The sequence below is a fragment of the Bidens hawaiensis genome, unplaced genomic scaffold (assembly GCF_021521415.1).
Source record: "Bidens hawaiensis isolate Kalapana, Puna unplaced genomic scaffold, B.hawaiensis_p1.1 tig00016386_1, whole genome shotgun sequence".
NCBI classification, from domain to species: Eukaryota; Viridiplantae; Streptophyta; class Magnoliopsida; order Asterales; family Asteraceae; genus Bidens; species Bidens hawaiensis.
In genome coordinates, this window is record NW_027492503.1 from 152,276 (window position 1) to 164,886 (window position 12,611).

The 12,611-nt window shown below is 41.9% G+C and overlaps 1 protein-coding gene across 2 annotated transcripts; it reads right to left on the bottom strand.

Moving 5' to 3' along the window:
• Positions 1–6,028: 6,028 nt before the first annotated feature.
• Positions 6,029–11,546, bottom strand: LOC143551407 (potassium transporter 2-like). 2 transcript variants are annotated; one of them, XM_077041854.1, is made up of 10 exons: positions 11,060–11,546; positions 10,830–10,933; positions 10,462–10,696; positions 9,596–9,841; positions 9,459–9,512; positions 9,127–9,387; positions 8,860–8,912; positions 8,040–8,157; positions 7,699–7,953; positions 6,030–7,353 (listed from the first exon to the last, which is right to left on the bottom strand). In XM_077041854.1, exons 2-10 carry the CDS (start codon positions 10,866–10,868, stop codon positions 6,251–6,253), a joined length of 2,364 nt encoding a protein of 787 aa, XP_076897969.1. In that variant the 5' UTR covers positions 10,869–10,933; positions 11,060–11,546; the 3' UTR covers positions 6,030–6,250. The 2 variants fall into 2 exon arrangements, with proteins under 2 accessions (XP_076897970.1, XP_076897969.1); XM_077041855.1 differs by lacking the exon at positions 11,060–11,546 and having other exon boundaries at positions 6,029–7,353; positions 10,462–10,693; positions 10,830–11,045.
• Positions 11,547–12,611: the final 1,065 nt, after the last annotated feature.

Here is a 12,611-nt window from a genome sequence, read left to right on the forward strand (position 1 = left end):
AGAAGAAGGCTGCCGGCGGGAAGGGGAAGGAGAAGGTGGCCTCCACTGCCGATCCGGCGCCTCGGTCTGATTCGGAGACCGAGAGCGAAGAGGTGGCGGGGAATCCCGGTGGTGATAAGACCACCGCTCCGGAGGCTGCGACTGTCACCTCCGGAGAGCCCAAGAAGACGACGGTGAGCGGCGCAAAGAGGCCGGCTCCATCGGGTTCGTCCCCGCCTCTCCGTACCTTTAGGCTCAAGAAAACCCGTAAGTACAAACTTCATTTATCTTTTCACTTCATAGTTTAATATCATTTAACACTTGTCTTCTTTGTGCAGGCGTGGATGTTGACGCATTCCAGGGTGGAGCGCAGAGGAGTACCTCCCCGCCAATGACGGTAGGCCCGGTCAGCCTACATGAGGCGACGACCCAGGCGCCTGCGCCTGCTTCCGCTGGTTCAGTTGCTCACTCCTTTGAGCCGACTGTTCCAGCTGTGATGGCGTCACCGCCGGCTGTGAGTGCTATTTTTACCGCATCTTTCACCGAGCCGGCGGTTACTTTTGCTGCGGATTCCGCGGCAGCGACCGCGGCGGCTTCTACCATGCCTCCGTCATCGGCAACGACGGCCGATCCGTCAGGTATGCATGGGGCTTTTCGCCAACCTCTGCCTCCTTCCCATCTGCCTGACCTCTTGGATGGATTTCCCTTGGGTTCAGGTGATGGGTTTGGCGGCTATCGGCCTGTAATTGACCCTACAGGTGCGTAGGGTTCTTTTGGCCCATTTTATATATATTTTTTCTTTATCATCTTTTCCTAACTGCTTTATGTTTTTTGCAGTGTCGGATTCCAATGAAGTGTATGTTACACGATGGAACATTCGCCGAGGAACAACCCTTCGCACCCCTGTGGAGTGCGTGGAATGGGCTCGTCACGCTGCTCCCAGGGGTGCGTTGGGGGAAGCCATGGCTAGCTACCAGGAGGGTAAGCTAACCAATGAGCTTCGGGTTCTCCTGGCCCGGATGCAGCCGCGCGTCGAGCTGCTTTGTCGTGAAAACGACAAGTTAAAAGCAGCTCGCCTTAAAGAAGTGGCTCAGGCGCGGGCTGTCCGGGAGGAGAACCAAAGGCTTTCCGCAGTGGCTGCGGAAAAGGAGAAGGCCTTCAAGGCCCTCGAGGTTGAAATTCAGGCTTGACTCGAGGCCCGTTCCAAGGCTGCCCAAGCTGTTAATGAACAGCTTCGGCTGGCTAAGGAAACTGCAAGGAACGCAACCGAGAGGGCCACCAAGGCTGAAGCTGTTGCTGAGCCTCTACGCGTGGAGAATGAAGAGCTTAAAGCCAAATTAGAGGCTCTCCAGCAGGCTCATGATGCCTTGGCGATGGAAGACGCCAAAAAGCTCCAGGAGATCTTGGACCAGAGGGGGGGTGCTTGACCATACTGAGCGGAAGCTAAAGGGCGTCGAAGAGGCTGCGGCTAAAGAAGTGTTGCTTGCCAACCTCAACAAGAGTGAAGCCGAACGCGCCCGTAACGAAGCTCAAGCTGCCCTCCAAGAAGCTTTGGTTGCCAAAGAATGGCTTCTTCGAGAAGCGTTGTCTCAGGTATGCTTTTCATTTCTTTACGCTTTTCTTTGTAGATAGAAAATGTTTTGATACTTGTATATTTTCTTGTAGGTTGTGCATCGGGTCTTCTCAGAGACCTCTTATGATGATGCTATGAGCGCAGCCCTCAACGCTTCTCACGAGGATGGGGAAATGGTCGGCTTCCTGCTTGGTCTAGGGTTCGTTGAGAAAGGCATCCCGCCTTCCAACTTCCTTTTGTACAATGTTGATACTGAAGCTGTTTACGACCAAGCAGTGAATCAGTACGCCGCCTTCCCGCATTCGGTGGTGGAGAAGGTGAATCAAGTTGCTGCTGCTGATGATGGGTTAGCTATCCTTAAAGCTTTCCTTGAACTGCCACGATCTACTGATGGTGCTGGTCCAAGTGGAAGTGGCCCTGAAGCTTGATCCTGAAGATCCCTTCCCACTGCTAGGATAGATTTAGCTTGTATAGATTTATTTTCTTGTAGGCGGGTAGTTACCCGGCCATTCATGTAATGAATATTATGAAATATAAATCTTTGTGCGGGTAAGACCGCTACTTTCTCTAGATTCCTTGCTTTATAAACGTTATATGACTTGCATACTTTAGTTTAAATTAGCAATTTTCCAAGTGTAGAATAAGTTAACCTTTGAACGTGGTAGATAATAGGTTGAAGTTTTGCTTCCTCTTTCGTGATTGTGCGGGTAGGACCGTCACTTGCACTTAGTAGGATGGCTAAACTTTACCTACATCTGACCTGCGTGGAGGTTTTCCTCATCTTTTCTGAGGATAAGTTAACCTTTGAACGTGGTAGATAATAGGTGTGAAGTTTTGCTTCCTCTTTCGTGATTGTGCGGGTAGGACCGTCACTTGCACTTAGTAGGATGGCTAAACTTTACCTATATCTGACCTGCGTGTAGGTTTTCTTCATCCTTTTTTGAAATTTCTAAGTGTTTAGGATAAGTTAACCTTTGAACGTGGTAGATAATAGGTTAAAGTTTTGCTTCCTCTTTCGTGATTGTGCGGGTAGGACCGTCACTTGCACTTAGTAGGATGGCTAAACTTTACCTATATCTGACCTGCGTGTAGGTTTTCCTCATCCTTTTGTTAGAAATTCTGTTTTGAGTAACCGTTCGACGCGCGGTTGTTAATAGGTTAGTGTTCAGTTTCCTCTCATGATTCATGCGGATAGACCGGCACTTTCATTTAGTGGGACTGAACTTTTCCCCTTCAACTGACTTGCGTGAAGGCTTGCCGTTTTTTGGGTTTATGCGGGTTTTGCCGCCTTCCCCACGCAACGACTTTCCACGTATTTATGCGGTGAAAACCGGCATATCCGTGTTGAATAAATTAACCGTTCGACGCGCGGTTGTTAATAGGTTAGTGTTCAGTTTCCTCTCATGATTCATGCGGATAGATCGGCACTTTCATTTAGTGGGACTGAACTTTTCCCCTTCAACTGACCTGCGTGAAGGTTTGCCGTTTTTTGGGTTTATGCGGGTTTTGCCGCCTTCCCCATGCAACGACTTTCACACTTGTGTATGCGGTGAAAACCGGCATCAGTGTTGATAATTCGTAAAGTATAAATGTAAAATCATCAGCGTCGATGTTTTAAGGAGAATCATTTCCATTAGAAGTGGCTCTTGGCCTTTTCTTTACAAATTTGGAATTGATCTACATGCAAACTGTGTAATTGAGCTCCCTTCCATGTTGTTGGGATGGGAGTGCCATCGAGCCGATACGCATCTGGTTCGGGATCTCGTTCTTTACGCAGCATGTAGTCTCCACATTGAAGCTGGAATTTTTATTCGTGTTTTCCCCAGCTGGGGTTCTACACGCATCAGCCTGCTCAGCGTTCATTGCGCCACGAGGTGCGCGAGCGTCCCATCTCTGACAAATGCTTCGACCATGTCCTTTACGTCTATGCATTCTTCGGTGTTGTGGCCTTTTGTCCTGTGAAAGTCACAGTATTTACTCCGATCAGCATTGTGACGATGTCGGATTATTTGAGGCTTTGGCCATGGGAGCTCCTCAGTAGCGAATATCTCGGTGACGCTTTTGGTGAGCGGCGTCCATCTGGAGTTCTTGTTTGACTGTACGTTATCCCTTCCGCCTAACCGATGCTGCAAGCCGGATGAGGTGTCAAAGTTTACCCTTGACTGCCAAATGCCTAGCTTCCGTTTTTTGTTTAATCGGGCGGTAAGGACGTTGTCTTCTCTTGTTTTCTGGGTGTAGAGGTTTGTGCTCTGTGGGAGATCTCTACCCAGTTGCTTCTCCGTTTCCGCAAAGCGTTTAGCTGCTGTCATGATGGCATCCCATGTGGATGGCATGCCATCTTTACCCGTTAAGGTGCGGATGAGCTCTGGGTCGTTCGCGCCCTGAATAAAAGCAGCGCGAACAAGATCTTCGCTAATGTTACCCAGACTTAGCTTCTTCGAGTTGAAGCGAGTGATGAAGTCTAGCAAAGATTCATCTTCCTCTCGAATGCATTTGAGGATTGTCCATTGCTCCTCGGTATACTTTCTTTGCTGGCTGAAGTGTTGGCTAAACTTCTGTTGGAAGTCTGCCCAGTCGTAGATGTGGTTGACCGGTAGACGATCGAACCACGCTCTAGCAGCCCCAACAAGTGTCATTTGGAACATGTAACACCACGTAGGTTCCGTCCAACTACTGACGGTTGCCCCCGCTATGAATCTGTTCAAATGATCATCTGGGTCAGATATACCATCATATGTGCCTATGCTGGACATTTGTTTGGCATTTTTTGGGGCAATTGCTTCCGCAATGTCCCTTGCAAATTTGGACGTTCCCGCATTTGCAACGTTTGGTCTGAATGTTTTGGAGAAGTCACGTGGACTTCCCTCTGTGTTTTTTGGTTTGAAGGCTTCTCCAAAATGCCTTCTCGGTTGGGAGTCCGTTTCCTTACGCTTCCCTTTTGCCCTATGGCGAGGGTTTGCGTCGGAGTCGGATTCCTCCGAGTCATCGTCCAAGTATTCTTCGAATTCGTCAGCCTGTTGGACGGAACGCAAGCGTTCGTCCAACTCAGCTTGGAATTCCCTCTGACGTGCCTCCGCCCATGCCTTAACTTCATCGAGTGTTTGGCGGGGGAGTCTTGTTCGTTTCTCTAACTGGGTATCGGTGAATCCCAGTGAGCGATTATTTACTGCACTTGCCCCAGCTTGGGTAACTGGGTTAGTGTTCGTATAATTTACTTCACTCGCCCCGGCTTGGGTAACCGGGGTAGTGTTTGTAAAGACTGTGTAGCCGGTATTCCCCCCAGTAGCTGGGGTTGTGGTTACCGGAATTTCTTTGATCATCTTTCCAAAAGTTTGAAAAAACTGGAGAAAAATGAAGTTCTAGCTTTTATGCACGGATGGCGCCAATGAAGAAACACTAACCGGACCCCGGGCAGATTACGGATAACCTAGGGGTTAGATAGATGTTTCCCACGAGGGGTTAGACCCGGTAAAGATGGTTCTTCTGATAACCTGCAAAACAGACACCGTGAGCTTGTCACTGAGAAGGGGGGGGGGTTCCTCCTTGTGACCACCCTCCGGCGTGAGAATCAGACTAGATTGCTCTTTAAATATAAATGTATATTAAGAGATTGCTAGAGCAGATATCAGGTATAATATGATGAGATATGTTAAGATATGATAAGATGAGATGGTCATACCATTTGTGGTATTTATAGCCGAAGGTAGGTTTCCAAGGAGGTGTGGCCGGCTGCAATAGTATTCCTGTTCCACCAACAGTGGCCTACGCACGTGCCCTGCTGGTAGTTGGTGGGTAGGCAGCGGCTGATAGTGACCAGGCCTGCTGTGTACTATTCCCTTTCCACCAACTGCCGGCTATGCACGTGGTATGACAGGAGTTGGTGAGTAGGCAGCGGCTAATAGTGACATACAGTACAGGAGCATGCCGCTCGCCATACTGTTGTCCATAAGCTGTCGTATCTTTAGTCAGATCTTTTGTCCATACCTCGTCAGGTACAGTACAGAAGATCTTCCCGTATCGTACGGACTGGCTTATTTGGGCGGGAGTATTCCCCCTCCCGCCCTTGTGCAGGATTGTTCCCGGCTTTGCTCATTCCTTCAGGTGACACTGAGTGATTGAGAGCTAAGTGCCTTGTGCGTGTAGCCTTGCTGCGCGGGTGGCCTTCCCTGATGGCTTGTATCCGCAGCTGCGGGAACAGGCAGAGTCCTTCACCATTGGGAGGCATTTCCTGCGGGAACAGCTTGCGTACTGCGCGTAAGGACGTCACGTCTCTGAGCATGGTTGGTCCTGCGGATCCAGTTGGTTTCTTCGCAGACGTCCCTCTTCAAGGTGAGTCTTGCGGGTCCAACTGGGTTCTGCTGGGACCTACCTCTTCAACCTAAAAATCAGATGTCTAATTAGACCCAAGTAGAACACCGTCTAATTTGACATTTTCTAAATAAATTTTTAATACGATTTATATTTTCCAAATCAACCACGTCACTTGTATAAATAACATATAGGTTTTTAAAGAAAAACCAAGGCTTGAATTCTTCTATCTAAGCTGAAATGGTGAATCTAGAGCAACATACAAGTTATTATAGCAAAATTTAAAGCTCTTTCAACCCAAAGAAATGTACAAAGCATGTAAGAAAGAGCCTTCTATTAACATTAACTCAAAAGCTAGTTCCATACCCATATAATCAGTAACCATAAGTTTTATACAACATAAACCATACCAACTTCCAACAACGACACCGGAGGCACCTTCAACACCACATCCGGTCCCCGACAGTTCCGCCTCAGAAAATTATACCCGACATTAATCGCCAGCCTCTTCCAAACCGAAGACCCCTGTTTTGCTTTAACATGCGAGTGCCCCAGTATAAACGCGGTCCCACTCTGCTGAGCATCCAACAGATCCTGAATCTCTTCCTTCATTTGCAAGTCTTCTGGCCAACCACAAATATCATCATCAACCGCAAATGTCACGTGCCTTCTTTTTATTGGCACGTGCATTTCCACGTCATCCACGATGTCAGCAACGCTCTCCACCGTTTGAAAACTACCCGACACACTAACTTGCTGCAAACTATCCTCGTATTCAAAAGAGTTTGCGTTCCCGATTACCGCAAGCCGACACTCTCCTGGTGACCGAGTCGACTCATCTTCGTGGCCTGGGACGGTGCTCGGTTCCGGTTCGGGGTGGGTCCAATCATAACGGATGAAATCAGCAATCCGGTTCACGAGTTCAGTCTCAAACGAATCAACATCCTGATGAACGTCTCGGTACCCGTACCGTATGATACATCTATACGATCGAAGACTAAAGGGTCCCACACGACCAATAAGGTACCTCTCGGCTGGAGGGATGAACGGGACAGGCACAAATTTCACGCACACGAACACCAAGATACGGTGAAACGCGGGCAGATTAGTTACGAACCGTGAGAAGTTTGCAGGGATTCCCGAGGTGAGATCAGTGAATACAAGCCCGATCCCAGGGACCCGAGAGATACCCAAACTCGGGCCTAGAGCTAGTAGCCATTCTAACGAGACCTTATTTTGAAGGTCGTATTCATACTTTTTGGTAGTCGCGTAATGCCAAATGAACATTATCGTTACTAGAATAAGCGCTAAGAGAATCGGGAGCCAAGCACCTTCACGGAATTTGACCAAAGAAGCCGAGAAATATAATAACTCTATCGAACCGAAAAACAGCAAAAAGCAAAGGGCTAAAATTGGCGGTTTATTCCAACAGATAACAATCACTAACGATGTTAAGCATGTTGTAACCATCATTACAGCCATAACCGCTAGCCCTGCAAAAAAGTCAACAAACGCAACTATTACAACTCGGTTATTTTTCTTTACTCGACCTGTTTGAGATAAAACACAGCTCAAATCAACAAATTCATAAGCGAACGGGTCAAAAACCACCTCTGCTCTAGACTCTGACTTTTGAGGTCAAACCTATTATTTTTCAAATTCAAATTACATTCATATTTTCACAAATTTGACATCAAGTTGTTACTATCATAATACCTCTTATAAAGTTGAATATTGTAAAGCAAAATTCTCTCAAAAACTTGCTAAATTTGCAAATATTATGAACTCAAAAGGTAGTAAATCTGACTGAATAGGGAGAACAAAATTTTGTCACCAACCTGAAGCGTTTCCCATATGTTTGGTGTCTCTGAACCCAATAGTGACAACAATGCATAGGATCATGAGAATCCAGTTGACTTCCGGGATGTAAATCTGACCATGTTTTTTGTCAGATGTGTGAACAACCTTAACTCTTGGAAAACAACCAAGTGATTGACTTTGGTTAATGATTGAGAATGTTCCACTAATGATTGCTTGACTCCCGACAACGGAGGCAAGAATGGCTATAATGAGCACGGGCCACCTTACACTTGCTGCATATGTTTCAACATCATGTTATTAAATATAAGCAATTATTATACAAAAGTAACAAAACTTATGACCTCATAAAGAAGAATACCTGGTACTGAGACATAGTAACTAATGTCGTGTGCTATTTGATGATGTTTTGATAAATAAGCGGCTTGCCCCATGTAACCTAGGATTAGTGCTGGATAAACAAGGAAAGTGAAGGCAATCTGCAAAAAAAAAGTGAATAAACAACATAAATCCCAGTCCCGCATAATGCAAACGAACCGGACGATGCATGTTCATGTGCATTTGTTTGACTTCAATCGAATAAACGATCGAGCACGATCAACTAAACAAACGCATCTTTCTTGCTCGTGTTCTTTCGTTAAAAAAATTCACGTGTTTGTGTTCGTTTATGTTTGTTTATTAACTCTATAACTGAACGGTTCACTAACCTAAACGAACAAAAATGAACAAACATAACTGAGCATAGATGAAGGAACATATTTGAGCGACCACCAAATATAAGTACACGGGGCCATCTGACCAGACCATCTACCTGATAGGCCTAAAAGGTTAATAAAACTACACTAAATTGTAACGATTCATACTTAATTTCATAAAATTAGACTTAGACTGTAGTGAGCCTAAACTTTTTTTAATTAATATATAAACAAACGAACATCAACAAACAAGCATACATGAACGAACATAAGAGAACGTAAATGAGCGTTAACACATGTCTCGTTCTTTTAAGTAAATGACAATTTTATTGTTCATGTTTGTTTGTGTATTAAATAAACGAACATAACCGAACTTCATGTCAAGCAGTTCATTGAATGTTGGTTCGTTTACATGCCTATATGCCCACAATGCCAAATAAAAAACATTAACGAACACAAAATGTGATACAAGAATCTTAAAGGTACCTGAATTGCAGCATACGAGAAATGACCAAGGTCGGCAAACATGGCTTCTGAGCCTGCAAGCAAAGTTAATAAGTTATCCCCACATGGTATCTTGAATTTGGCCATTCCAATTCAAAGTTGACATTTTTTTTTCTTTCTAAATGCAGTACGTGTTAGCAGAGTAATTCAATTATCAAGATTTTTATCAACAAGTGGAAAAAGTTTGAATTTTGAAATTATCAGATTTTATTTCAAAAGTCAAAAGATACATAGTTCATGAAGTTTTACCTGTAATGCATAATAAAATGCCCCCTAAAGACATCCATCCTCGTTTTTTTGTCTTCTTTAAAAACTTGTACATGTAGTAGGGCGAAAGAGCTTTGTAAACATATGGGTCCCAGTAGAGTATATTATATAACCCGAGGCCACTGATGCATAACAGCCATAGTAGCACAATTGGCGCAAAAATAAAACCAATTTTATGTGAGCCATAATGTTGTATTGCAAATAAGCACACTAATATGAAGCAGGTAATCGGAATCACAGCATCTGTAAATAAAAAAGAACTTTTAAAATGTGCTTTAAACACAATTATATTGTATTAATAATCTAACACTCACATTCATGGTGCGCCTTGGACATTGATAGCTCGAGCCCAGAAACAGCAGAAAAGACTGAAATTTTGAACAAAATTTGTTAATGATGCAAATATTAAATGAGATATTTCATAAGTTTGGAAAATGTTATATGGTTTTACCGGAAATAACAGGAGTGAGTAGTCCATCTCCAATTACCATACAAGTGCCAAGAAGGACTAAAATTAGTAAAGCTGTATGCAAAGTTTTGTGTTTTTCAAGCAATTCTTTGAATTTTGACCCATTTTCTCTTTTTGGAGGTTGCTCGAGCTTATATGTTGAGAGTGATTCATCGGCAGTTTGTCTGTTTGGCAGCAGGCTTACTCTAGCATGCCGACATATTAACGAATAAAGTGCAAATGTTCCACCTATAGATTCATCAATAACATGCTTCAATCTAGATTCTGGAAACTAAATGCAGTTATTTAAAAAAAAAGGCTTGTCCAAAAAAAGCACTAACTTGTCAATGATTCACACAGGCATTTTAAATTCCAAAAATGGTCATATGGGTCGTATGAGATGGTGTTGGCCAAATCATACGGCATGTATCTGACACAAAAATGACTGACGTGACCACTGGCAAATTCATATGGCTCGTATGACCATTTTTACCCCTACAGAACATATGATGTGACAGGCCCGGGTGTGTAGACTTGATTTTACATCATATAACCCATATGACATTACATGACCTATATGATGTGACAGACACGCTGGTGTACATATTTAGGGATGCTGCCTCTTTAGCAAGAAAAATCGTTCTGCTCAAACTATACAACTTTCAAAATTATATTTGAATATAACTATTTATTAGAAAATCAAAGAACCTTGACAAAAAGTGTTTTTGAGTTAATCCAACTCGACTCCTTTTGACCCGTACAAAAATGTAGCATGTTTTGGACACACGTTAGACTTTTGGTTAATGAGCCAAATAGTGTTACTCTTTAACGATCTGAAATGCTAATTACTATAATAAACTTAAGTTTACCTTCGCCATTATCGTCAGCTCGAAGAACGATGAACACGTATTTGAACAAAGGAACGAGAGTTAAAGTCCAGAAAACAAACGAAAGCACACCGAAAATCTCTTCATTTGTTTCAGAGTGATGAATGTCTTCTGCAAATGTGCTTTTATAAACATAAATTGGGGAAATGCTGAGGTCACCATAGACCACACCAAGACTTTGATAAGCTAACACCAATGTTGTCCTCCAATTATCCTTCTAAAGACAGTTCAACAAACATATAATCATTTTCTTCATAGTTTTGCATTTTAACAGTAGTATGATAACACAACAAAAAAAATCAATATTTTGCAATATACAAACCAATAATTCCAAAATCTGGTGGGCATACCTTAGAATTTCCCCAACATTTTTTATCACCAAGATCCATCCTTTTCAAAAATCAAGATTCTCTTGAAATTGCAGATGATGAAACAAGCTAAATGTAGATCTCAGCTGCAATAAAACACATACAAGTTAGCATTTTTCTTGGAAACAACTACTAAACCAAAAAGAGGGTTAAAAGACTGATGACAAAAACATCAAGATTCAAGTGACAGCAACCAAGAAACAGCGACTCACATGACTGATGAACCAAAATCTTGAAAGCCCATCAACTATAAAGTGAAACATCAAAAGGGGTTCAAGCGGAAAGACCCCATGAGGCAAAATCGAATAAAAAAGATTGTATTTTTGAAAAAGTAAATAAAAAAGTTGCAATTTTATCAATAAAACACTTTCTTGAACAAAAGTGAGTCTCAATGTTGCAGAATATTTGACAAAAATGGTGATTAAGATTTAACAATTAATCAAGATCTTAAAAGTTCACTTCAAAACAAAAACAAGAGAATGTTGAGGACGGCAAGAAAAACAAGCACAAGGAAAATAACGTGACTCCAACAGAAAACTGTATTATCAGTAGTCAAAATAGTGTACACAGTTCAATGTAAGTTTCAAGGGCAAATTAGGGATTTGACTCACACACACACATAAGACATATAGTGTATACACGTGGGTTGGTGACAGAATAAATATACTCACTAATGTGACAAAGCACCGAATAATAGTTAAATAGTTTATTAAAGTTTGTAGAAGTGGGTAAGAAAATATATCCAAAAGGATACCACAACTTCCAATGTTGAATAAAACATATAACCAACACTCAACTATATTTGTTAAAAAGGATTTTACTAATAAAATATTTTGGTAATAACCAACACTAAAATATATTAGTAAAAAAAGATTTTACTAGTAAAACATTTTGGCAATGTTTTGATAATCTCATATCTTATTATACATGTTACTCATTATCCATTACCCACAATGCAATCTAAAAAACAACTAATAATTCGACTTAAAATAATAAATACTCAATTACACTTTTACAATACTATAATTTTAACAGTTTATGTTCTTTTAACATTTTTCATCTATTATATTCTTTATATATTTTATTATGATGCGAATAAATGTGTTCGGATAATAAGTCACATATCAGTCAACACCATACTACGGACACTTTTTACAAAATTTTACTCAACAATCCATCCCAAATGTGTTCGTTCATCAAATATTTTTAAAATCTTTAAATGTATTGGAAGTAGTTGGTTGGGACAAAATGCGCCTTATTTTATTAATTTGGTTATCGATGCGATATGAAAGAATGATCCAAATTCTTTGGATCAGGTTTTTATTTTTAAATAAACATATTTCTTCTCTAATGTTCAACAAGAAGAAGATTATAATTTACAATAGCATTTTCTTAAAACATTAATTGCAATAATAAATAAATAAAATCATTATAGGTGAAGGTTGATCTTTGTGGGCCAAAATAAAATTGCTTATGATGTCATTTTCAACAACGACTGTTGAAAAAGCAAAAGATCTCTCCCTTATTATTATTAGCGGAATTAGAACAAAACCAAAACGTTTGCTTGCGCTCAGACAACGTCAGAAAGAGCTTATGAGGAAAAACAAGCAGCCCCAACCCCAAGTAATATTAAGTATTAACCTTTTCGCATTTTCCACATAATTAAGCTTATTTTTAATATAACAAAATAAGAAGAAAATGAATGAATACAGATTGTAAGTCTATGGCATAAGACATCCAACATTGTTGTTAGTAACGCCATTT

What these genes read in the sequence shown, in the direction of transcription:
- LOC143551407 (XM_077041854.1), bottom strand. Translation starts at nt 10,868, where the DNA reads ATGGATCTTGGTGATAAAAAATGTTGGGGAAATTCTAAG. An exon ending in TTACTATGTCTCAGTACCAG is followed by an intron (nt 7,954 to 8,039) that starts GTATTCTTCTTT and finishes AAACATATGCAG; the next exon opens with CAAGTGTAAGGTGGCCCGTG. An exon ending in ACATATGGGAAACGCTTCAG is followed by an intron (nt 7,354 to 7,698) that starts GTTGGTGACAAA and finishes ACTTTTTTGCAG; the next exon opens with GGCTAGCGGTTATGGCTGTA.